Source organism: Podarcis muralis, chromosome 8, assembly GCF_964188315.1.
Source record: "Podarcis muralis chromosome 8, rPodMur119.hap1.1, whole genome shotgun sequence".
Classification (NCBI taxonomy): domain Eukaryota; kingdom Metazoa; phylum Chordata; class Lepidosauria; order Squamata; family Lacertidae; genus Podarcis; species Podarcis muralis.
In genome coordinates this window covers 61,462,493-61,487,748 of record NC_135662.1, presented here as the reverse complement: position 1 = coordinate 61,487,748, position 25,256 = coordinate 61,462,493, and the positions used below count along the sequence as shown (strand labels likewise).

The 25,256-nt window shown below is 43.6% G+C and overlaps 1 protein-coding gene across 7 annotated transcripts in view; it reads left to right on the top strand.

The window, feature by feature from the left end:
• Nucleotides 1-25,256, top strand: part of PHACTR1 (phosphatase and actin regulator 1) — a 251,629-nt gene that overhangs the window by 154,410 nt on the left and 71,963 nt on the right. For all 7 annotated transcript variants that reach the window (XM_028737713.2, XM_077933291.1, XM_028737711.2 and 4 more), the window contains one exon: nt 6,222-6,386. In XM_028737713.2, coding sequence (XP_028593546.2) covers nt 6,222-6,386 — 165 coding nt within the window. The remainder of the gene's footprint in view (nt 1-6,221; nt 6,387-25,256) is intronic.

Genomic DNA, 25,256 nt, shown 5'->3' with positions numbered 1-25,256 from the left:
GAGAGATTGAGCTAGTAAAATTGGGGTGGGGGAGTTCTGAGAAGAGCATATACTTATTATCACAGTTACTTTCATCTACCGCATCCAGTGTTATATGTTGAAAGTGGTCTACAAACAACCTTGTGCCCTTCATCGGTTTTAGTGAGGTGAGAACAGCCTATTGAGTCTCTGCATTATCACAGAAAAGAGTTTCATTAGTCTCACCATTTCAATCCAATTCTGAGAGTGCTAAAAGCTGTGGTTGACCTTTCTCTGAGGGCTATTAGGCACAATCTAATCAAAGTTAGACATTTAAATCACATTGATTTCAGTGGGAGAGTTAAACGTATCCTTACCTGTCCCATTGAAATGACTGTTTATGGATTGTGTCTATCATTAATTATTTCAGCAATGCAGACCAATTTGAATGCCACTGAAGCAACACCTACTGTTCGGCTTGGAGCAACAGCCACAGCAGTATGGAGGAAAGATTTCAGTGGCACCCTGGACAGCTCCGATGGCTCTGGCAAGAAATTCTGTAGGAGCAGAACTTAAATGTTGTTTCCGCAGCTGTCATGGTTAGGCTAAGCCTTAAACAAGAGCCTATATCAGAGAGAGCCCAGATTCTTAAACTGAGGAATCATGTGCAAAATCAGTACTTACTCCAAAGACACACTTCATGATCCATCATCTTCCCCCAGCCGCTATCGCCTACCCAAAAACCTTTATAGGTTCTTGGCATATTGTGGAAAGGGTCTTCCTGATGTGGCAGCTCCCTCTGAAGTTTCCTCCTCTAGCCAGAGCTTGCTAGTGGCACATAGATAGACTCTTTCTATCTGATACATCTCAGGTTACCTCCTGTAGGCCCACTGTGGTCTTGAGTTCCAACACCATAATTCCTTTTACTCTTCCAGTGGGTATAAACTGGCAAGTCTAGGTAAATTTGCAGCCTCAAAAAACACTTTCACATCTTTTTGAACAGAAAGAGTATGAAACAGAACCTGCTGTTAGCAGTTGATATCACAGCCCACAACTATTTCATAATGGTGAAGAACTGTAATTGATGCTAGAGTAGGGTCAGATGAAGAAGCAAAACGATAATGGCAAAGAGCTGATATGCTGAAGCAGCTTTTTTAAAACAGTTTTATGCATAGTGCTATATATTTTATTGAGATTGTGCTCCATATTAAAATATGCACTCATTTATTACCAGCTAGCCATTAATTGGAAAATACTACCTTATGAAATGTACTGAGTAAATTATAAACTCAGAAAAAGTGTATGTATTAGCAAAATTTGTACCTGGGATTGTTGTAAATTTAAGAAGATGAAGCACTGTTCTTTCTCTTACCACAGTGTGGGGTGTGTTTGTGTGTGTGTATACTCCATATATATACTCATATGCTCCATTTTCCTATAACCACTTCAGGACAAGAACAAATTCCATGTAGGAGACCTAAATAAATGCTTATGCAGGAGTTGATGAGAACAGTGCTATCTCTGGATGTGCTTTTGAACCAGCAGATACATTTTTGGCCTTTGAACCTGGTGACTACCTAGGTGCACATTCCAATTTAACCATTAATTCATTAACTTGACCACATCTTGAGCTTGAAGGTCCCATTAATAGTGTGTGTGTGGTAGCTAGATGAAAAGTGCTGGGGGGCATGAATGTTTTGAATGTCTAATATCAGGAGCAAGCAAGCCAGCAGTAAATCCCATGAAGTAAGTAGAGTTTCTTTATCAGAAAAAATAGGATCTCTTCTTCAGTAGGTCTTGCCCCTATGAAGTCATTGCGGAGACTGAAGGTCCTCTCGTCCCCACAGCGTTCCATCCTCTTCAGGCTTCTTTCCCAAGCAAAAAGACTGTACCTGCTCCTTCTAATTAATGCCTCTTCTGGTTCTGGGACACCAGGAGGGAGGGGAGCTTGTCACAGCAGGAGGAGGGAGACCCCCATGCCTCTTAACCAGCTGGACTTCTCTCTGCCTCCTGGCCTCCCTCCTCTCCTGCTTCAGCTTCCTCCTCTGATTCTGGGCTTCTCTTTGCCACAGACTCTCCCTGCTCACTAAACCCTGTCGTTACCTCTTCAGCTTCTGTCCCCTCCTCCTCCCAGTCTGCTCCCTCTTCTCTCTCTGACCATTCATCTTCGTTCCACCACCAATTCCCAGGCCCTGCACCTTCATCCCTTGGGGGTTCCCACAGCTGGTTCCTACCACGTGCATCCAACCAGTCCATGACATCCATGTTGAATTCATTGTGTGAAATGGACACCACAAGCAGAGTCCAGCTTTTGACACAGCAGCACTACAAACACAGTAAAAAAAAGAAGTTTTTGTGGTGATGTCCCAAAGCTGAAACCTTGAGGGAATGTACATAACCAGTCCGCCCCAAAACAGTGGCCAACATATATATGATTTCCCCGGCCTAGAAAGTACATATAGTGTCATGCTTCTGATCCGTAAAGTGGAACTCTCTCCCAGATTTCTCTCAATAATAGATGTGAACAAGATTTATGAAGCCTATTGCACCTCTGTAGTAACTGTGTTTTGTACTGCAGCCTTAGTAAGGTGAACTTTCTGTGACACTTTGCCTCTAGGAAGCCTTTACTGGATTTCTGTTGATGTGTTCTCGGATATCTCTCTCAGCTTAAGGAGAGAAGCAGCATTTATCCTTGCATTCACAACATTGACGATGTTGCCCTTTTCTGGTGTGGATGGTTCAGAGGGGTTTTTATAGAAACCCATCCACTGTAGCAAAACTCCCTATTGCCTCAGCAGGCACCATATAATTAACGTAACCTTCTTAAAAACGGTGCTGGGCGGGGGGAGAAATGCACATAGCAACTGTGATCTGAAGTGTGTTTTTGAAGCTATAATTGCAGCCCATTGAGGAATTGAGCACAAGCAACTGGTAGCAGGTGGTTGTGTGGACATGATGCACTAGCTGCTTTTAAAGTTTGTCAGTGATGGGTTTTATTATAGAAGTCAGGCTGAGTAGCAGTTCTCACAGCACTATTCCCAGCTGGTGGAGAAAGATTTTTATTATTATTATTCTCTGCACAGTTTCTGTCCCACTAATGCAGCTCAGCCCAGACATTATCCCACATTTTCCCAATGGTTTATTTTATACAATGCAATAGTGGGAAAACAACTCAGGGACATGGTTTGTTTAATGTATAATAGCCCCACAGTGCTCATTCTTTAAATAAAATTGGGCTTTCTTTAATTACATTTGTCTGTAGAGAGGGCAAAGTGGTTGAATATGTTTCACTTCTAAAAAACAGGACAAGTGAACAGAAGCTTATGCTGTGAGTCGTCTGGGGTTACTTTCCTTTCCCTCCACAACTGCTTTCCTCAACGCAACCAAGCCATTTTGAGAGGCTGGGTTCAGAAGGCCCAAACGCTTACTTATGACATCATATCCCACAATGCACTCTGCCTTTCTCAGCAGCTTTTTCTAGACAATTCAGGTCTGGTGTATGCTGCTGTGTTTCCATAAAAACAAACACAAAAACCCTACATCAGAGCAAGTGGCTCTCTTATCGCTTAACCTTTAAACCACAAAAACATTTGCACCAAATGTTTCCCAATTCCCAAATGATTGAATTGTTCAATTTGTTCCTTCTGGTTTTGCATATCTCTAGTCAAGTGCAGTTAAACACAATTGCAAACTACAGTTTTTCTCCTCTTAGTTATAGCAACCAAACATTGTAATGAAAAGCAGATGTGCTGCACTTTGTTCCAAATAAGAAGAGAAATAAATAGAAATCAGATTGCAGGGCAAGCTGGAGAAACTCCCACTTGCCTGGGAGTAAGCTCCATTTAATTAAATTGGGTTTACTTCTGAGTAGACATGGTTAGGATTACACTGTTAAGGTAGGAGGAGGCCAGGAGAAAGGATATATGGCTATGGAGGATTTTAGTACCCTTGCAAGTTAGCCTGAAGTATTTGCAAAGCTATTTTAAGTACATGAGCCATGTTTCCCTGCAATTTAGGGTGGCTGAGGTTTTATGCTTCATTGTTGGTTCAATTAAACTCAAATTATTTATTTCTGGTACTCCCATTATGGAGGAGGAAATGGAAGGGATGCAGAGCAAGGCAACTAGCTAGAGGTAAAACCTAGAAGTAAAACCACCTAAGCTTTAGCTGATAGGGTTTATTTTTCATCCTACTTCTTTCTCTTCACTCCTTCCCCTTCCACCCTCCAAAATGAGAGTGATGCAATTATATAGCTGGTTTTACTTCTGCTAGCACATAGCCTCCATAGCAATAATAATAATGCTTGATAATTCTATGAATTAGGCAGGATTGTTAGTCCCACAATACCACTGTTTTTCATGGTCAGGAGAACATGAACATTCAGATAGCGATAAAGACCAATCTTGAAACAAGTCTGAATACTTTGATTTTAAATCCTGCAAGTACTAAGAGGGTATTCTCTGTGATAGCCCCAAAACTTTTGAATGCTCTTTCAAAGAGAGATCAACCTGGATACAATGCTGCTGCCAGCTTGGTGCCTGGAAATTAAGATGTGTGTGTTTTAAAGTAAAAACGAGCAGTTCAGTCCTATGCACATTTACTCTGAATCACATAAGTGTAACTAGGATTGCACCCTAAAGCTGCAAACCTAAGCATACTTTCTTGGGAGTAAGTCCCATGGAACTAGGTTGGACTTGCTTCTGGAGTAATCATGCATAAAGGTAAAGGTAAAGGGACTCCAGACCATTAGGTCCAGTCATGGCCGACTCTAGGATTGTGGTGCTCATATCGCTTTATTGGCCAAGGGAGCCGGCGTACAGCTTCCGGATCATGTGGCCAGCATGACTAAGCCGCTTCTGGCGAACCAGAGCAGCACACGGAAACGCCGTTTACTTTCCCGCCGGAGCGGTGCCTATTTATCTACTTGCACTTTGACGTGCTTTCGAACTGCTAGGTTGGCAGGAGCAGGGACCGAGCAACGGGAGCTCACCCCGTCACGGGGATTCGAACCGCCGACCTTCGATTCTGCAAGTCCTAGGCTCTGTGGTTTAACCCACAGCGCCACCCGCATAGGTTGTAACTAATCCTAGGACTGTAAGCTCTCATTTTGGCATGGTGGCTTCATTGGGTTAGATTTGTGAGAGGTGCCAACAACAGAAGCTTGCCTGAAAGTTATGCTCTTGAGACTGTCACTGCCAGCTAGTGCCAACTTAGATGTGTCTGCTTGTTCTGTTAAGTAGCTTAGCAGGGAAGAAGGCAAAGCACAGAGCCTCGGGGGAGGGGTTTTCTTCCCCTCCCCCTTAATAAGGTTGCATACACACCACACATTTAAAGCACACCCTCCCCAATAATCCTGTGAAGTGCAGTTTACTCTCACGCAGCTATACTTTCCAGCACCCTTAAACTACAGTTCCCATGATTCAGGGCAGGGGGATGGTGTTCTGAAAGCATTTGGTACTTGAAAGATTTGCAGAGGTCTTAAAGGTATGATTCCTCCCTACTATGGGCATAGCCAGGATTTGTGTTAGGGGGGCAGGTAGCCAGAATTTTTGTTGTGGGGGTGGGCACCCACCTGTCGTCATCCTCTATCTGGCTCTGTCTAGCAGATTTAGATTGAAATGTCTCAACAACAGTTTTAAATTACTTTCTTTTGAGCCCAAGTTCTTTGAAAAATCTGTCAAAATCTTTCTATGATTGGTACTTTAAGTATTTTTATTTACTTACTTGATTTGGTGGGCAGCTGCCCCCCCCCCCGCCTGCACCCATGCCCCCTACCCACCCATTAATTTTGGCCCTGCTTTTCTAGTGCTTCCATTTTATTTTCCTATTTAAGGCCACGATCCTAAACCCACTTACCTTCGGTTAAGCCCCATTGAATTCTGTAGAAGAAGAGGACAAGAGTTGGGATAACTCTGTTACTCTTTCAGAGCCTTTGTGGCCCTATAATCTTGTACCCTCCTTTTCCTTTCGCTCCTCCCTGTTTTATTTAAAGACTACTGGTAACAATATTGCCTTAAAAAACCCCACTTGCAATACTGATCTAGAGAAGGAAGTATCTTTCAGATGTGTGGGATCACCTTCCTGGATTATCTGCAAATGCTTGTTGAAAGGTGTTCTACAAAGGGCAAGTGTTACTATTAATACCTGCCTTTGTCAGCACAATGTGATCTTGTCTTAAAACAGAACTTTTCTCTCTGGCAAAGGGGGGAAGGTTGTCCATCTGCTTTACTGACATAGGCTCCTTTCACTGTTTCAAAACACAGCTGAAGAAGTGGAGAGACTGGCAGCCATGCGCTCGGACTCGCTTGTTCCAGGAACACACACCCCTCCGATTAGGAGACGGAGCAAATTCGCCACTCTAGGAAGAATTTTCAAGCCATGGAAGTGGCGGAAGAAGAAGAGTGAAAAGTTCAAGCACACCTCAGCAGGTAATTTTGGCCCTTCTCTCGATGGTGGGTGATGCTTTGCTATTAAGAGCAAATGAGGAAGTCAGAATCTGTCTGCTAGTAGGATTATTACAAAGCAGCTAAGGACTTGTTGTTGTTGTTGTTGTTGTTTATTAAATTTACCAGCAGGTCTCAGGGTGGTTCACAGGATAAAATCACAATATAGAAACACAAAATGCATAATCAAAATAAAAACAACCCAATAACTCCCACACACACACACACACACACACACACACACACACACACACACACATTTTAAAAGGGGGGTTGGATGTCAATCAACCAAAGGCCAGGTTAAAGTGGAAAGATTAACCTGGTGGCAGGCTGCTATATATTTGGGTGGCATCCTAGGTACACAGAAATATATGTTTTTGGATGGAACAAAAATGGCAATCCAGTAAGCAACCCCAAACTGCCTGTTGGAAGGCTGCTTGCTTCCAGAATATTGATGGCAGCTGTGGAAAGGTTTGAGCGAAAAGGAAGCCAGGCGGTCAAATCAACCAATTGGGGGGGGGGGGGCTTTCAGACATGGATAACTTAGTAGCATGCAATCATTGCTGCTGTGCTTTAAACTAGAATTGCAACTCTGTTTCCAGACTTCTAACACTATGGAGCAAAGTAGCTTCCCTCTTTCCCTAGCCCCTACTATTGGATGGGTGTAGTTTTCCTTGGACCCACTTTGTGTGGGTTAGATATCTCCCTCCCCCCGCCTGCAGCTTGGGGCAGAGGGAGGCAATGTCATTTGGAAAAAAGGGGTTAAGACAGTTTGTTCACATAGTCCACTAGACGCTGCTTGGAGGCCTCATATGAATACTAGCCTCTGTGTTTGGTCACATGTCTGATGTATTTATATCACTGCTCTTTCATTAATATCTGCTGACTGCATGGAACTTGGGAGTGAATTATACTTTTTTGTTTCATGGCATGTAAGATTCTACTGGCTTTGTTACTTTTACTCTTCCACTTTATCTGGATTCAAAATCTATTGTTGTCAAAGAGACGCAGCCGTGCAAAAAAGCAAATGAGATCCCCTTCATGTTCTGTATAAGTCATCCTTGTAAGTATCCCATAAGACTTGTACCACACACTTCAGATAGCCAGTTCATACAGCCGTATTGTAAACACCTGTGGCAGAAAAGCACTCAGAAGAATCTGCATGGTTTTCTTAGTGAATGTAGAAGAAAGGGTAGGATGCTTTTTCAAACTGTGCATGATAACAGATCAGGGCTGAGTTGGTATCTGATATCTCAAAGCTCAATACAGCAAGCCCTTTAATTTCCAAAGTAAATCAAAAGCAACCACAGGAGGTGCTGTAATGAGAGCTCGCACGTATTTATGACTAATCCTTCAGTGTACTGATAAATGTATTTTAGAAAAATATAATTCCCATCAGTCTCCTGGGGAAAATACAGTTCCATTTCCCCCACTTTGAAGAGGCTTAAATTAGAGGGTGGTGATAAATAAACATAGCCTATGGGCTCAAGCAGAAGGTTCAAGTGTATTTGATGCTCAGAGCTGGTGCAATGTATTGCACTTTTGTATCTCATCCATAGTTACCACAGGAAGACAAAGCCCAAAGAAGCTAAGCTTCGTAGTGTCCAGTATTGTATTGTTCTTACTATGACAACTCGGTTTATATTAAGTTCTACCCCAAAGGGAAGCTTCCCGAGAGGTATATTAAAAATTATTATACGTAATTGTAACTTGCTCTGGGAGCCTTTTCTCAGCTGAGGAGTGAGGCAGAATACTTTAAATGAATTCAAGCTAGAATATGCAGACTAGATGATGCCTGATGGGACACCACTGACAGAAGTGGTAAAGAAAGATATGCAAAGCTGCTGTGTGATTCTCAGCTGAGCAGGAGGCAAGACCTACATTGGCTCCCAGTACGTTTCCGAGCACAATTCAAAGTGTTGGTGCTGACCTTTAAAGCCCTAAACGGACTCGGTCCAGTATATCTGAAGGAGCGTCTCCACCCCCTTCGTTTTACCCGGACACTGAGGTCCAGCGCCAAGGGCCTTTTGGCAGTTCCCTCACTGCGAGAAGCCAAGTTACAGGGAACCAGGCAGAGGGCCTTATCGGTAGTGGCGCCCTCCCTGTGGAACGCCCTCCTACCAGATGTCAAAGAGAACAACAACTACCAGACTTTTAGAAGACACCTGAAGGCAGCCCTGTTTAGGGAAGCTTTTAATGTTTGATGTATTACAGTATTTTAATATTTTGTTGGAAGCCGCCCAGAGTGGCTGGGGAAGCCCAGCCAGATGGGCGGGGTATAAATAATAAATTATTATTATTATTATTATTATTATTATTATTATTATTATTAAGGACCCACCTATAAGGCTTGCTTAAGAGTGGTTTTACCATCACAACCCTATGCTACCCTTTATTGGAAAATAATATTGTCTATTACAAGGTTGCTGATAGTGCATCATGTGGGAGAATAGGGGTTTGTCACATTTGGTAAGTGTACTATGACTTCACAGTAGTTAGCTCGAGCTACTTCAATTGCCACTCCAATCTTAGAATTGGAAAGGGACCCCCATCTAGTCCAACCGCCTGGAATGCAGGAATCTCAGCTAACCAAATAGATCCATAGGATAGGGAATGCCCTTAAAAAAAGAAAGGTAAAGGACCCCTGACAGTTAAGTCCAGTCACAAACAACTCTGGGGTTGTGGCGCTCATCTCACTTTACTGGCCAAGGGAGCTGGCGTTTGTCCGCAGACAGTTTTTCCAGGTCATGTGGCTAGCATGACTAAGCCTCTTCTGGCAAAACCAGAGCAGCGCACGGAAACGCAAACCTTCCTGCCGGAGCAGTACCTATTGCACTACTTGCACTTTGACGTGCTTTCGAACTGATAGGTTGGCAGGAGCTGGGACCGAACAACGGGAGCTCACCCCGTCGCGGGGATTCGAACCGCCGACCTTCCAATCGGCAAGCCCAAGGCTCAGTGATTTACACCACAGTGCCACCCATGTCCCCAAATGACAAATTGTACATGCATTCTTGAATAGGAATCGGATCAAAAATCTAGGCCTGGAGTTCCATAAATTTAGAGATGCTCTCTATCTGGAAAGCAAATATTTAATATTAGCAGCATTTTACCTGAAGTCAAAGGCAGCCAGCAGCGCAATTCAAATATGTCCTGAGGAAAGGTTTGCAAGGTACACTGAAGTTAAACAGTTTATTATCTAGAACGTCATCTTTTCTAAAAACCATTAAAACTTTAATTAACATTGAGGCCCTGGAAGCCCTAGGCAACCCATGTTCAGGCAGATAACACTGTGACAGCCATAATTATTGCAAAAACTTCTAAATGACCAGATTGTATCTCAATAGGGATGGTCTATTTTACTTGATAAGGATTCATAAATGACCAGATCTTATCGGTTTAGTAAAGGGATAGTCTACTTTGCTTGATAGCAATAGCTTATAAGTTGTGTAAAGGAAGCCAGCATGATGCCATCTGTACTCTAGAGAGATTGTCAACGTTATTTTCTGCCACATTGTGTTGAAATGCCTCATTTTTTTTCCGAGGAAGTGCTGACCTCCCCTTAGCTTTTGGGTAATGACCAACAAATCCCCCCAACCAGTCTGCACCATGTAGAGATTAGGGAAACAGGAAGGAGACAAAGTGGAAACCACTAGCAGTGAAGTTGTCACCTGATGCATAATTATTCCCCACCCCTGTTCAAACCATATGGAAGCAAAATAAAAAGTGTGTATTTAGACATGATCTGATGAGCTGCTGTGCTGATTAGCCCATACAAGCAAAGGTTGACTTTGAACTGAAGTTGCCTCTAATGACTGGAAGAGAGGGATTTATAAGCTTGTAAATTCCAGTTCACACCTCACCAGCCACTGGGTGATCTTAGGCAAGCTGCTGTCTCACAGCTTTAGTCCCTGCCTTGTGTGTATTATAGGGATAATAGTGCTGGATTGCTTTACAGGATTTTGGACTACTGAAATTATATATTTCAAATGCTTTGTGCACTTAGGAAAAGCTTTGGATAATATTAGGCAATTTCCATGGTTGAGTTCTGTCTAAGGATGGGGGGAAGAGTTCATTTGGTCTGCATTTCGCAGAGGACTAAATTGATCTGATACTCACAAGCTCACTTGTGGATCAAAATGCATTTTGCAATGCATTTTCTGCGCACAGTATACATTTTACATAAAAGAGAGACACGAAGAGTGGTATTAATGGGATGCAGGTGGCGCTGTGGTCTAAACCACAGAGCCTAGGGCTTGCCGATCAGAAGGTTGGCAGTTTGAATCCCCGCAACGGGGTGAGCTCGCGTTGTTCAGTCCCAGCTCCTGCCCACCTAGCAGTGTGAAAGCACGTCAAAGTGCAAGTAGATAAATAGGTACCGCTCCGGCGGGAAGGTAAACGGCGTTTCCGTGCACTGCTCTGGTTCGCCAGAAGCGGCTTAGTCATGCTGGCCACATGCTGGCTCCCTTGGCCTATAGAGCGAGATGAACGTGCAACCCCAGAGTTGTCTGCGACTGGACCTAACGGCCAGGGGTACCTTTACCTTTAAGGGTGGTATTGAATGTTGTGCTCTTCCAGTTGTTTCATCTGTGCAACTAGAAGAGCTTGCTAGATGAAGTGATACCCCTCTCCTCCTGTGCACTGTTCTGATGGTTCTCCCAACCTCTCCAATCCGATTTCTGGGGTGTTGGTGGTGGGGAGGGAAACGGGAGAACGCTCTGCTGCAAATACAAAAGTCTTTGCACAGGGCTTCTTCTGATGGGGCTGGTTAACTGAATCCTGGTGTGTATTTTACTGGTGAATGCATTGAAAAGTGCATATTTTATTTTAAAAAGTGCTAATTATTGGAAGAGTGCATACAAAATGTGTACAATGAGACATAGTGGCAAGCAATGGGACTCCAGTGTCAGAGACGACCTATAGAGGATGGAATTAGGTGCTCAGCACATTCCCAGTTTTGCCATGTACAGGGTTAACTCACTGCAATTGGGCAAGGAAATTGGAATTAAGACACCAAACCCTATTTCAGGGCTGGGGAGACTGTGGTCCTACAGACGTTACTGAACTTCAACTCCCATGAGCCCTAGCAAGCATGGCTAATAGCCAGGGGTTATGGAACTGCAGTTTAGCACTATCTGGAGGGACAAATGTTCTTCACATCTGCCCTAGCTGGTCCCTTGATTTCAGCCACATACACCCAAGCTGAGTTCTAAATTACAGTGGTGGAAAAACGCTAACCTAGGCAGTCAGTAATGCTACCAAAATTTATCAATTGTCATCAGTGTTGCTTTTACTTCTGGCCCATGCTGCTGAAGAGGACACCATCTTCTAAAGCAAGTGAGGTTCTTAGCATGATTTGAATACCATAGAGGTTTTTGTGCTCAATGTATTCTGGGGGATATGTTGTTCTGAGATACAGTTCTACCCATCCCTGTGCAACAAGTCCAGCCTATTCTTCTATTCCCTATTCTACTAACCTGTTAAAAGTATGAGAAGCCCTGTCTTCCTCCAACATTTGTGAGCGCTACCGCTTGCTCAAGCAAAGTCCAAGACCTGACCCCAAAAATATTTTTGGATGATCTAGAAGCAGCAAAACCTTTCTGCAAGAATTCGGGGTGGGGTGGGAGTGGAGTGGAGTGGTCGGGTATTTTGAGAGCAGTTCATTCTTCTTGTTAAGCCCATGCCTCAGAGAGAAGAAGATGCAGGATATGACCCCAGTTTTTTAGACTTGCTGATGGGGACACATGTGCTTTTCACAACACACATAGTAATAAGATGAGAAGAAATAACATGGGAAGTAGTTGGGAAGTAGTTACCCAGTGGACTGATAGTTGATACCCAGTGGATCTGATAGCTTTAGGCCTCAATTGCCTATTTTACACAGCTGATACTTGTAGCAGTTGTCTATTTTTGCACACGAGTTGGCAAATGCAGGCTGCTGATGAAAAGGGATGTTTGTGTTTCTGTGCGGCTGAATCTTTTGTGTGCCCCCTTGAAAATCTGCTGCGTAGCATATTTCGAGCCATTAAGAAGCGGGTTTTGCCTTGCTGGATTGAAAAGGCTTTTTAAGAATGTGCTAACCCCCATGCCATCACTTTAATGGCACACTGGGGGGGGGGAGAATCCTTAAATGTGTCCAAGCTTACAGGAAAGGAATGTTTAATGAGGCCATTTGGATTTTATGCTAATTACACTTCCAGCTGCTTTAAAGATTATATGCAACAGCCTCAAACTTCAGTTCTGTGATGTTCTGCAATGGTGTATTACTGCAAAAAGTGGGAGGGGAGGGGGACAGAATGCTGTTAATCTGTAAGGGAGGGGATGTATAAGACAGGGTTTAAAGCCTGAATAGGTAAAATAAAATGAAAACGCAACTGAGTGTTCGTATTTTCTCTCTGTGTGTGTGACTAGTAGGTTGCATCATATGTTAAAAAGAGACTTTGCCAACAAATTTACTAATAATGAAATCCCTGGATCTGCAGGTTTACTTTCTTTAAAAATCGATTCTCATATGTAAGATGGGATTGTTATCAGCTGAAGCTGCCAAAATGTGTGGATTTTGTCAAAACAAAGTCTTTAAAGCCTTTCCAGGCACAGCGAGGCAAAACTGGCTTAACGTAAAAGTCCTGCCAATCACAAACCCATAATAGTTGGATGTTTATGAAATGCATGTCTGCAGTCGTTTACGTCTTAGGTATTTTTGGTACCTATGTAGTAGATGTTGGAGTTTCCGTTAGTCCTTTCTTAATCACGAACTATAACTAAGCATGTGCATATGTAACTGTACTTGATCTCAACCCTTCACATCCAGGGTGACGTGAAGCTATGTGGATAAGCAGGTGCTTTGCATTCCAAAGATTCAAGGTTCAGTCCCCACCATCTCCAACTAAGGTAGTTCAAACTCTGGAGAGCTGCCACCAAATCAGCATAGTAAGCAAACTGGAGCTCACTGATCAGTGGTCTGACCTGATGCAAGGCAACTTTCTGTTTTTAATGTCCGTGTCAATTTGATCCTCTGTGGATACTCTCACAGACACACATGGAATGAATGGAGCAGGGGGAAAGATATTTTTACCAGCTCTAACTGTTTCATTTATCTGAGAAAAAGTATAGTTAAACTATATAGTGAAACTAAATAAATATTGACTTAAGGAGACATTTATGATCTGTTAGAGCTGTAGAAAATGCAACCAGGAAAACCCTTGTAGTTGCCTTCTTTAAGAACCCCCTCCCCCCAAATCAGTGCAGTTTTGGAAAGCTCCGTTTGCCATCTTGATTCAAAATGGCATCTAAAGGTATCCAAACTTTGAAAAAACCTGCTCCTTGGAACCATCACGCAAAATTTGGTTACAATATCACATAGCTATATAAACAACCTTCCAAAATATTTAGTAGTTTAGAATTATTATTATTATTTTATCTTACGCTCGGATTCTCCCCACCGCCCATTTAAAGACCTAGAAAATGTTAATATCAATAATGATAACAAATACCCCTCAAACATCCTTCACTGTGAAAACCCATTGCTCTTGCTTTGCAAAGCAGTCCTGCATTACTGTAAAGGTTCTGCAAAGCTTCTCTTGTCGCCCAGTTCCCATATGATCTGAATACGTACGTACATGGAAAACAAAGAGGTCTTCCCATAAAACAGATGCTTATCAAAATCTGGGACCACATCCAGCAATCATAGGCCAGACTGATCGAAGTTGGAAATATACTAGTAGCCAGAATTTGTGCCACATCTAGAGGACAGCCATTTTAAAATTTAGGGCTTGTGCACAGTTTCAACAGAGTTTCCCCAGTATCAGGATAAAAAAGGTAAAGGTACCCCTGACCATTAGGTCCAGTCGCAGACGACTCTGGGGTTGTGGCGCTCATCTCGCTCTATAGGCCGACGGAGTTGGCATTTGTCCACAGACAGCTTCCGGGTCATGTGGCCAGCATGACTAAACCGCTTCTGGAGAACCAGAGCAGTGCACGGGAACGCCATTTACCTTCCTGCCAGAGCAGTACCTATTTACCTACTTGCATTTGTGCCACCCACATTCCTAGTATCAGGATAGTCATGTGAAATCTGTGTTGGAACCTCCATTTAGTGCTAGGTCTGGAACATTGATTCATCGTTAGTATAACGAATCTGGTTCCAGGCTGTGGAGAGAGATGCAAAACCAGAGCCAGGTTCGAGATCAAAGCAAACATGCAAGACTATGTCAGTCTAAGAATTAGATTTCAGCTCTATTGGCTTTTAGCTAGACAGCAATGGAAAAAGTTGATCAGTAGTAGGATTGCTTGCTGTTAGTTTTGCCTTGTACCTTTACTATCAAGGAGAAATGTTTATGTGCCTTAGCCTAGTACTGCTGTTCTTGTTTCTGAGTCATGTGCTTTTATTATTCTCATCTGCTTGCAATACAACAGAAATGCATGTATAAATTCATTGATTTTAATGAGGCATAATGGGCAATTGCATATTGAATTGCTGCTAAGAAAAAAAGAGTTGTGTCCTGTGTTGTGGATTTCTGTTTTGGTGCTACATCACCATTGAGATGATAATTGATCCTAGAAATATAGAGCAACAAAGTGTAAATATTGCAGTTTCATCATAAATCAAATTTGAGGGTATTTTATTCTTATTTTAATCAGCATTGCCAGCAGTGGAATAAATGAAGCAGCCATCCCTTAGGCACGAGTAGTACAGCACATTGATTGAGCCGCACTGTTCCACTGACCTCCTGCTTGTATGACCCACATTTGATTTGTCTGTCTGTTGTCTTGGTAATGGGAGTCTCTTGTACAGTGACTTATATTTCCAGGGTTCTATAGTTCTGGTAGCCATCAATAACACATGAGCTTGAAAGAACAGCCTTGACCACCCTGAGCTCAAGGGCATCACACACACACAAACAAGCACAATCTGGTTTGCTGATAATCTCTGGTCATCCAGTTCACATGTTGCATTTGTCTGCATGACTCTGGTCTGAGAACAGAATTATTTGCATGCATACACTATTTGCACAATATATTTTTCTGCACTGTCATTCAAACAGAGACTAATCTAAGCCCTGCCGGCTTTGTTTTAAGTAGTGAACAGGTGGTACTCTTTTTAAAATTTCTGAAAAGACATTAACATCAGGCTCTTGTGGCATCAGAAAGCCAAAGTCCTTCAAGTGTACACCCATCTTTCATGCAGATGGAAGAAAATATATTGTAATTGTACAGTGGAAATATATCGTACAGTGGAAACTCAGTTCCCGAACGCCTCCATTGTCATACATTTCAGTTCTCAAACTCTGAAAACCCAGAAGTAAATGCTTCCGTTTTCGAACGTTTTTTAGAACCCAAATGTGCAAGAAGCTCTTGCAACCAATGGGAAGTCGCGCCTCGGTTTTCGAATGTTTCGGAAGCCAAATGGGCTTCCAGAACGGATTATGTTCTAGAACTGAGGTACCACCTTATATCATTATGAGTATTTGTGTGGTAGGCTCAAAGCCTGAGCCCCCTTTCTGATTCCTGGATCCAGCATGGCTTCAGTTGCTGGAATAGCCCACTAAGTATGTGGCAGAAGTGAGCCAGCTGTAAATTACAGAGCGAGCAAAAATCAACTCCTTCTTAGCAAAACAGGATCTGCACAGGAGTGTCAGGCCTAATGAGCACAGCAACTCAGGTCTTGCCCCCATGAAGCAGTTGACAAGAATAAAGGTCCCTGCCTCTCCACAGCCAGCTATGTCTCCACCCCTCCAGGGTTTTTCCCAAGCAATCAGAGACTGTGCCTGTGTACCTGTCTATGCTTCTCCAGCTTCATGGCTCTCCTGGTTCTGGGACACTAGGAGGGAGGGAAGCTTGTTGCAGCAGGAGGGGGAGACACCCATGCCTCTTCACCAGCTGGTCTCCCTTCTCTCCTGCTTCAGCTTCTGCCTCTGGTTCTGGGCTTCTCTCTGCCACAGACTCTCCCTGCTCACTGAGCCCTGTTATCTCTTCAGCTTGACACCTTCTCCAAGTTTTCTCCATCTTCTCCCTCTGACCACTCATCATTGTCTCACCACCAATGCCCTGGCTCTCAACCTTCTTCCTTTGGGGGTTCCCCATCCCACCATTCCTCTGCATCCAACCAATCCATGACAGTATGAGTCGTTAAGGGAACCAAGGGAGTGCCTCTGTGCCAGAGGACAAATGGGAGGGCCTTCCTCCCCCAATTTTCTGCTAGTTAGAAAAACAAAAGGCCAACATGGAGAGTTGAGTGATGTGAGCCAGAAGCTACATAAAAAACTGCAGGCTGGAAAGACAGAGAGCCAGTCTCCGCTGTGCCTCATTCCAAAAGGAAACACGTGTCCTGGGTAAATACCTGGAACCGCTGGGATCTTGCACTGCTTGGAGATTAGGGTGGCATGCAGCAATATCAAATAATACTCTTCCCTGTTGACACTGCATTGTTTAGCCTCACTTGCTTGTCTATGTTCTGGTGCCCATGGGCATAAGTCCAATAAACTGTATATTCCACTGAGAATATTCTCTGCTGCTGCACACAAGATTGTCTGCGTTAAACATTTACTGTGTACCAGTGCTGAATTGAATTTAAATAACTAGCAGTTGACATGAAGTAGCCATGCTAAAAGTATGCAGAAGTCCCAAGCCACAGTAACTAGCCCTGTTCATACTTAATGGTAAGTGATAAACCTGGCTTATTGTGAATGAGCAACATGTTGGCGCATGCTGCTCATATGCATCTCCCCCTCTCCTCTCTGTGTCACACCAGGAGGAAGCAAGAAGCAGCAATGGACAAAACTGTCTTTGCTGGAAATTGTACAACAGAAACGGAGCAGTTGACATGCAGGTCCATTGCTTTTTTTACTGTTGCGTATGTTCAAAGTAGGGACGCGGGTGGCGCTGTGGGTAAAACCACAGTGCCTAGGACTTGCTGATCGCATGGTCGGCGGTTCGAATCCCCGCAGCGGGGTGAGCTCCCGTCTTTCGGTCCCAGCTCCTGCCCACCTAGCAGTTCGAAAGCACCCTTAAAGTGCAAGTAGATAAATAGGTACCGCTTTATAGCAGGAAGGTAAACGGCGTTCCGTGTGCTGCTCTGGTGCAGGCTCGCCAGAGCAGCGATGTCACACTGGCCACATGACCCGGAAGTGTCTGCGGACGGCGCCAGCTCCCGGCCTCTAGAGTGAGATGAGCGCACAACCCTAGAGTCTGTCAAGACTGGCCCGTACGGGCAGGGGTACCTTTACCTTTATGTTCAAAGTAGGGACGCGGGTGGCGCTGTGGGTTAAACCACAGAGCCTAGGACTTGCCGATCAGAAGGTCGGTGGTTCGAATCCCCGTATCAGGGTAAGCTCCCATTGTTCGATCCCAGCTCCTGCCAACCTAGCAGTTCGAAAGCACGTCAAAGTGCAAGTAGATAAATAGGTACCACTCCAGCAGGAAGGTAAACGGCGTTTCCGTGCGCTGCTCTGGTTCGCCAGAAGCGGCTTAGTCATGCTGGCCACATGACCCGGAAGCTGTATGCCGGCTCCCTCAGCCAATAAAGTGAGATGAGCGCCACAACCCCAGAGTCAGTCACGACAGGACGTAATGGTCAGGGGTCCCTTTACCTTTACCTTTATGTTCAAAGTAAACAGGATTTGTGTTCGGTCCAAGCATAAAAAATACACATTTCAGTAACTTGCTCCATTTTCTTTTGGTAGTTGGTTTCTTTTATAGCAAGAAAATATCCTCTTTCAAAACAACCAACCACAAAAACAAGCAAACCACAAGTGGCTTTTACCAGCACGGAAAGGATCACAGCTGATTTTCTTTGTGCAGACACACACTTTATTTCCTCCTTAAAAGGTCAAATATAACCACCATGTGATTCTAACAACGGTGCACCATAAGTGCTTTCAAAAGAAATAGTGGGGAATGCAGTGACTTGTTTTCCAGGGTGAATTTGGATATAGCTTTTGGTTTGGGACATGCAAGTAATTTTAGGTACCCAGGCCTGGCATCTGGGGTGGCCAGTTATTGTGCTCTTGGATGCCGTTCTATCCTCTGGAAGTATTCCAGGGGATGGAAGGAACTTTTACCATACAAACTAGACCCTCCTCCCTGCCCACCACCCACATGCACACTAAAAAGTGATAGCTCAGTTGGTTAGAGCTTGGTGCTGCTAACACCAAGGATGCAAGTTCGATTCCCGTAAGGGACAGCTCCGTATTCCTGCATTGCAGGGGGTTGGACTAGATGATCCTCAGCATCCCTTCCAACTCTATGGTTCTATGAATAGCCAGGGCGTTACGGAAGGCAGGGGTAGATAACGTGGGACCCTCCAGATGTTGTTCAAACACAACTCCCATCGTGTGCAGCCTGGTTAACTGATTTAACAAGCTACATGTGTGGCTCTGTTGCAGGTAATTTTAACGTTTTCTCTTTTTTTACCAAATGCAACCACATAAACTGCAGTGCGGAGCTGTGGATCTGTATGTGGAGCAGGGGGAGAACTACAGTGGTACCTCTGGTTGCGGACGGGATCGGTTCTGGAGGTCCGGTCGGATCCCAAGGTTTCCGCAACCTGAGGACTGCTTCTGCGCATGCGCGCGGGGCGAAACCTGGTCAAATAGTTCCGGGTTTGTCGCTTTCGCATCCTGAAGTTTACGTAACCAGAGGGTTATGTAACCGGAGGTACTACTGTAATGGGTAGCGGGGGTGTGTGTGGAAATGTGTCTTTTCCTCGTGTAGGAAAAGTACCTTGTGAGATGGGGCAGTTTTAAGCAGGGAAGATGAGTACCTTGTGAGATGGGGCAGTGAAGAGAAAAGCGCTAGGAAGCCCATTTCCCTGTGCTAGTCTTCTATGGCTGCGTTTAGAGCTTTTTATGTATATATGTTAGCAAAAGATCACATGTGATTTTACAGTCACGTGTATTTGGGCCTTTAGAAAATGCTCTGCCCACTAAGCTAAAAGATTAGCTGATGGTGACGGTTTTCTTCACATCAGCAGTATTTTCCTGGGCAATGGCTAAAGGGCTATTTGAGAAAACAGCTTCAAGCAGTTTCTTCTTGGAGCTCCTGTGCCTGTCTACCCCATAGCATAAATATTTAGAAGCCGATTTAGAAGGCTCTAGCAGTGCTGAGTCACAGGCAGCAGAAGCAAATCTGAGCTTAGCGGCTGCTGGTTCAGGGAGGGTCATTGCTAAGGAATGCCAGGAGGTGGCTGGGAGACGGTTGTGTGGGCATTAATTCATGATATAATTATACTGCCATGTTTCTATTCTTTATATTCAAAAGAAGCAAACGAACCTGGTTATAAACTCTGTTATAAAACATAAATATCTAAAGAACGCAATAAAATCTCACAATTTAAAACAGGCACTCAGGTCTTGCTTTTGAACTTCCCATAGGTTGGCAGGTGTCAGAACAACATGCCAAACCCTCCAAGTGTCCCTGTTTTCCAGGGATGGTTCCGGATTTGCAGAATCCGTCCCAGTTTCTGTTTTGATCTCGGAATGTCCCTCTTTTCCTTAGGACATCCCTATTTTCATTGGAGATATGTTGGAGGGTATGGAGTTATGTGACACCCCCCCCCCCCCAAGGCAAGGAGAGAAGTAACTATACAACCTTTAGACAACATCTAAAGGCAGCCCTGTATAGGGAAGTTTTTTAATGTTTAATGTTTTGTTATGTTTTTATATACAGTGGTACCTCTCGATGCGAACGGGATCCGTTCCGGAGCCCCGTTCGCATCCTGAAGCGAATGCAACCCGTGTCCGCAGGTCACGATTTGCCGCTTCCGTGTGACATCATTTTGAGTGTCTGCGCATGCGTGAGCAGTGAAACCCAGAAGTAATGCGCTCCGTTACTTCCGGGTCACCGCGGAGCGCAACCCAAAAATGCTTAACCCGAAGTTACTTCAACCCGAGGTATGACTGTATGTTGGGAGCTGACCAGAGAGGCTGGGGCAACCCTGTCAGATGGGTTGGGTATAAATAATAAAAAATATTTTTATTATGGAATAGGAGGATTTTCACTGGAGAAATGTTCCTTCACTATGGGATTCTAGACTAGATGGTTCTGATTCAGCCGGCTCTTCTTACTAGGTAGTTGAAGCAGCAGCAGCACCCCTCCCAAAAAGCAGCAGGCAGTTTTGGCATGTTTGTTAGCAGGGAAAAGATCCCCTCCTTAGATACATCAGCATGCATTATGTGTACTTGCAAGATTTAGAGTATTTTGGATGAAAAGTATAACATGCAGCCCTAAACCAATGACTTCTTTGTTGTTGTTTTTCAGAGGAATTCAATTCATTATGATTCCCAAAGGTTTGAATTGGGATCTGCTTGACAGTATTAATTTATTATACGTACTTTTGCAAATATATTTCTTGCAAATCAGTTACTACTACAATTTCAGCACTAAGTTTGGGATCTATTTTCAAGGAGCTTATGCTGTTTCAGTTCATCTATGCCTAAACCTGGAGTTCTTGCCTTTGGGCATCTCAGTCCGGGCGATTATCCCTTGATACTTTTTGAAAATTCCTTCTGGTAAAAGTGCACTATAGCATAACTAGACAGAAAATGTTGATTTATTTTTTTTGCAGATTCTTAAGGCTTATTCACGGGGCAAGAGTTTCTGCACAAACCTCTTGTATCTAATAGTATAGCCTGGGAACTGTTTGCCAGCTCAAAGGAGTTTTCTATTCCTGGGATAGTGGCGGGGGGGGGCGGGGGGGTGGATTCTGTGCTTGTTCTGTTCTCACTAAACATCTTTGCCCAAGAATCTTTCCCACCACAATTCCTGTGAAGGAATCAAACTGTATTGCTCTTAGATTATGCATGCTCTGTTTGGTCTTGACTGACGTCATTGCTCCCAGAACCACAATGACGCTTGCTGCCGAAACTGTGTGATTATATAAGCAGAGTATCTCTCTTTTTTTCCACAGCAAAACATATTCTTTTGTAGCTATATTTAAAGCATGGGATTCGCAGCAAAGCATCCTCACGCCAAGGATCACTTCCTGAGCTCACATTTTGCTGAAGGCTCTATTCTGTCAACCACATTCATTTCTACCACTGCCTGCCTTGTGCCAGTTTAAAAAGCCGATAGTATATTATGGCTAGAAATATACTAAGTAAACATGACTGTTCTGCAGTGCTGCCAATAGTTCAAAGTGAACCCAAGGGTGGGCAGCATGCAAAATGGCAGGTTCGTGTTCCTGCCTGCCCATTGACATGTATCTGCGCTAGAAACTAGTTGCATGCACATGGCCACACACACACACTTTACTAAAGATAACTGAATTCTGAAGAATGATGGTTTATGATACTAACAGTGTTTTAATAAGGGAGGAATCTACCAGTTGTAGATTAAAAGAACACTGTTCCTTGTACACAGAAATAGTTGGAGTGTAGGCAAAAATTAAACAGTAAGACCTCCTCTGCCCAAAAGGCTAGTTGGTCATCTGTGCCCAGGTTACAGAAAGATGGAAAGTGAAAGCAGGTTGTCAAGCAGCTGTATTATTTTGGTTCGGCATTTTTTACTTATTTAATTGCTCAAGATGCCACGATTGTAATGAAACCTCAAATAAGTTTGGAAAATGAATTAAAAAACTTGGAACACAGGAAGCTGCCTTCTACCAATTCAAATCACTGGTCCATCTAGTTTACAGTGACTGGCATAGGTGTGCCATTAGGCTGTGCACCCAGGGAATTTTCTTTTTTAAAGGCAACATTTATTGAATACTCATACGCAATCATAGCGGACATTATTCATCAAGGAAACCAAAGAAACGAAAACTTAAATAAGCTTAATTTTTAATATTAACAACTAAAATTTGCTTACGAAATGAGACACAAAATACCAAAATTTTCCAGGTGTATTCAAAGATACAGTCAACTTTCACAATCTGTATCTTTACCCAGATAATGAGCTAACCCAAACTGACCAAGACAGATTAAAATTTCTTCACCATCCTGTCCTAGAGAATGAGACATCACTCGCTAGGTGTTATGGACTTAAATTTCTCAATCACAAGGCCGGGATGGCTTCTCCTCCTCCTTGTTGCATGCTACAAAAGCACCCCCTCACCTGCACCTAAGGTGCAGGGCAGAACTCTGATGGAGACAGAGCCATGAGAGAGAGAGATGCAGGCAAAAGCTGCATATCCATTCCTGACCTATTCCAGTCTAATTATTCTGCCTGCATCTCTATCAATGTCCCTCCTCCCTTCAGCCTTCGTCTCTTCCCCACCATTGCTTCCCTGCATGTTGTGGCAGCTGAGGGAGTGAAGTTGCCTCTGTGTACTCTCTCTTCCTTGCCATGCTGATTGGTAATAGGGTTCCAGGACTTCAGGCAAGGCAGGAGTATTTCCCCAGTTTTATGTCCTTATCCATTCTGGTTGGGGCCAATGAGTGGACCATTTAAAAAAAGACTTTTTACGTTGAGTCCTTGTGAAACACTGAGGGGAAAAGGCAATAATCTTACATTCCCATACATACAATACATGCAACCAAATTTGAATCTCTTGTTAAGGTAGAATTATTCAAATTCCATGCTTCCCATGCAAATATATTGCCAATAATACCATTCATGGAGGATCAGCATTCTCTGTATGCAGCAAGCCAAGAGTGTTGGAATGTTTTTGACAAATCCCCATACGATCTGAAGAACAGATGTTTTCCACTCTGTGTGGTCTTCTATGTAGCTTTCTAAATTAACCATGTGTGTACATAAAGTTCTGAAGTAGCTAAAAATACAACATAAACAGTATTTCAGCCCACAAACACCCTGTCCCAAGTTCCCAAAAACATAACATGAATGTTACTTTAATGAGCTGCCTTCATCGTGAGTAATGAGAAATGAAATGTTCTGTATAGTCCTAGCCATCCATCTTGTTTTGAACTTTGCAAGCTGCCTTTCTACTAGTTTCTGAAAGTACAAAGGCACTGAAACAAGCATAGGAGAAATTAAAGGAATTCAGGCAGGTAAAATATCCCCAATATAGTCAGAGAAGGCACGATAAAAATGAGAATCATGGCATTTACTTTCCTTGTATCTATCTGTAGTCCACAGAGTCCCCAAAACTAAACTCTCATCCTGACAAAGATAATTGGGTTGTGTCCAATTCTAGTCCTACTCCGAGTAGACCTAATCTGGAGCCAGGCCTGCACATACTGTGTCTGTTTTTCCGCCTGCATCGCCTTCCCTAGCCTCTGTCTCTTGTTTCCCCTGTATCGAATTTTTGATTGTAAGCTCCTCTGGGCAAGGTCCTCTTGCACTCTGTAAAGAACCTTGCACACTGATGGAGTTACAAACAAATACGATAAATAATAAAACCTAGGAATAGCTTTCTGAATGGTTTAAGCTGCTGGTTTTTGCAGATTCAGTTGAGACAGAAGCCAGTTTGATAGTTTGATCATGTCAGTGATATTCCTGCATCTCAGAACTCACTAAACATGGGGACTGGGAGAGCTCTTTAGGATAAGGCAATTCTGAGATATTTGTGGGTAGCTGGGAAAGCTTGGGGCCTGAAATGTAAACATTGCCTTTTCCATCTTGCTGATATTGATAGTCTGGTGAGCGATAGGTTTGCTCATGTGCTGCCGCCGCCGCCGCCGTTTTAATCCAGAGGGGCAAACATTAACTGATGGGGGAAGTGTCTTTTGCAATAAGCGAAGAGCAGATAATAAATCTTGTTAACTTGTCAGGTTGTCTCTTCTTGGGAAACTTGCAGCCACAATCCACTTTGGCGCTCTCGGCATGATAACTAAGCCTTAACTGAGAGAGCAAGAGTGAAGTAAGCAGGGGTGGCCATCTGATTACCTGAGTGGGGCTGTAGATTGTCCCTAAAGTGATGCTTGGTGGAATTTGAGAAAAGAACCTTAACGGCTACGGATGCTTCCTGAACGAGCAGCACCTTCAGTGGGGTGAACAGGGGCAGAGGGAGTTTTTAATTCATACGGACAAGGGTATTGCTGAGAGTTTCTTGTTGGAGTCAGCTGAAGCTAAGTGTGCAGCCTTTGGGGATAAGTTTGCACAAGTTCTCTCAAGATCTATGGCAGCCCATGGTTCTATGCTCTGCTTATATATTTGGACATAAAGCTAAATTTACAAAGGCACTATGCCTCTCCAGTGTTCTCTCATACAATGAAAATGAAATCCTAAAGGACTCCTCCCTCGAACTCCAAACCACATGGCAAAGTGGGGTGTGCATAACAGTAGCATGCTTAAATGGTCTCCTTTCCCCGAAAGCAATCATTTGCGAGAATGTTTTTTGCAGTTATTTCTTATATCTCATGATAACCATAATTAAAAAATCACTGAAACAAACAAACAAAAATCAAAGGGATTTGTAACTTCTGCTGGATTTTGTAACTTTCCAGGCCCTGGAAAGCTGGGATTGTGGCCCCCAAGAGTTCCCCACTTGTACCATATCTGGAAAGAAGGGAGTCTTCGATTTGTAGAAAATCTCTGATCTAGCAGAGGCCGCTGCTAACAGAAGTGGTGGGATTTAGAACAATTAATCCTTGCAGCCTCCAGTACCACGTTTCATGCAGTCTTGAAGGGTTCCTCAGGCCTCTGGAGCAGATTTCAAGAGGGGGAATGGAGCTGGCAAGGAGGGGGAATCAGCTAAAATAATACCCTCCTCTCCTTCCATTAGTGGATAGAATTCCCTCCTTTTGCAGAACAGAATCATTCGCTTCCACTCGTTGTGTTCTGTGGTTTGTTTATTAAAAAGACTTCCTTGATGCAGTATATGTCGCAGGTGAAACACCCCCATGCAGCAAATCCGTTTGTGCCGTTCATTGAAGCCAAAGGGAAATGTTCTTTGCTCTCGGGTGTAATTTTAAACAGTGTGCTAAGACAGTCATCCTCCGCCCACTCCAGCTTCTT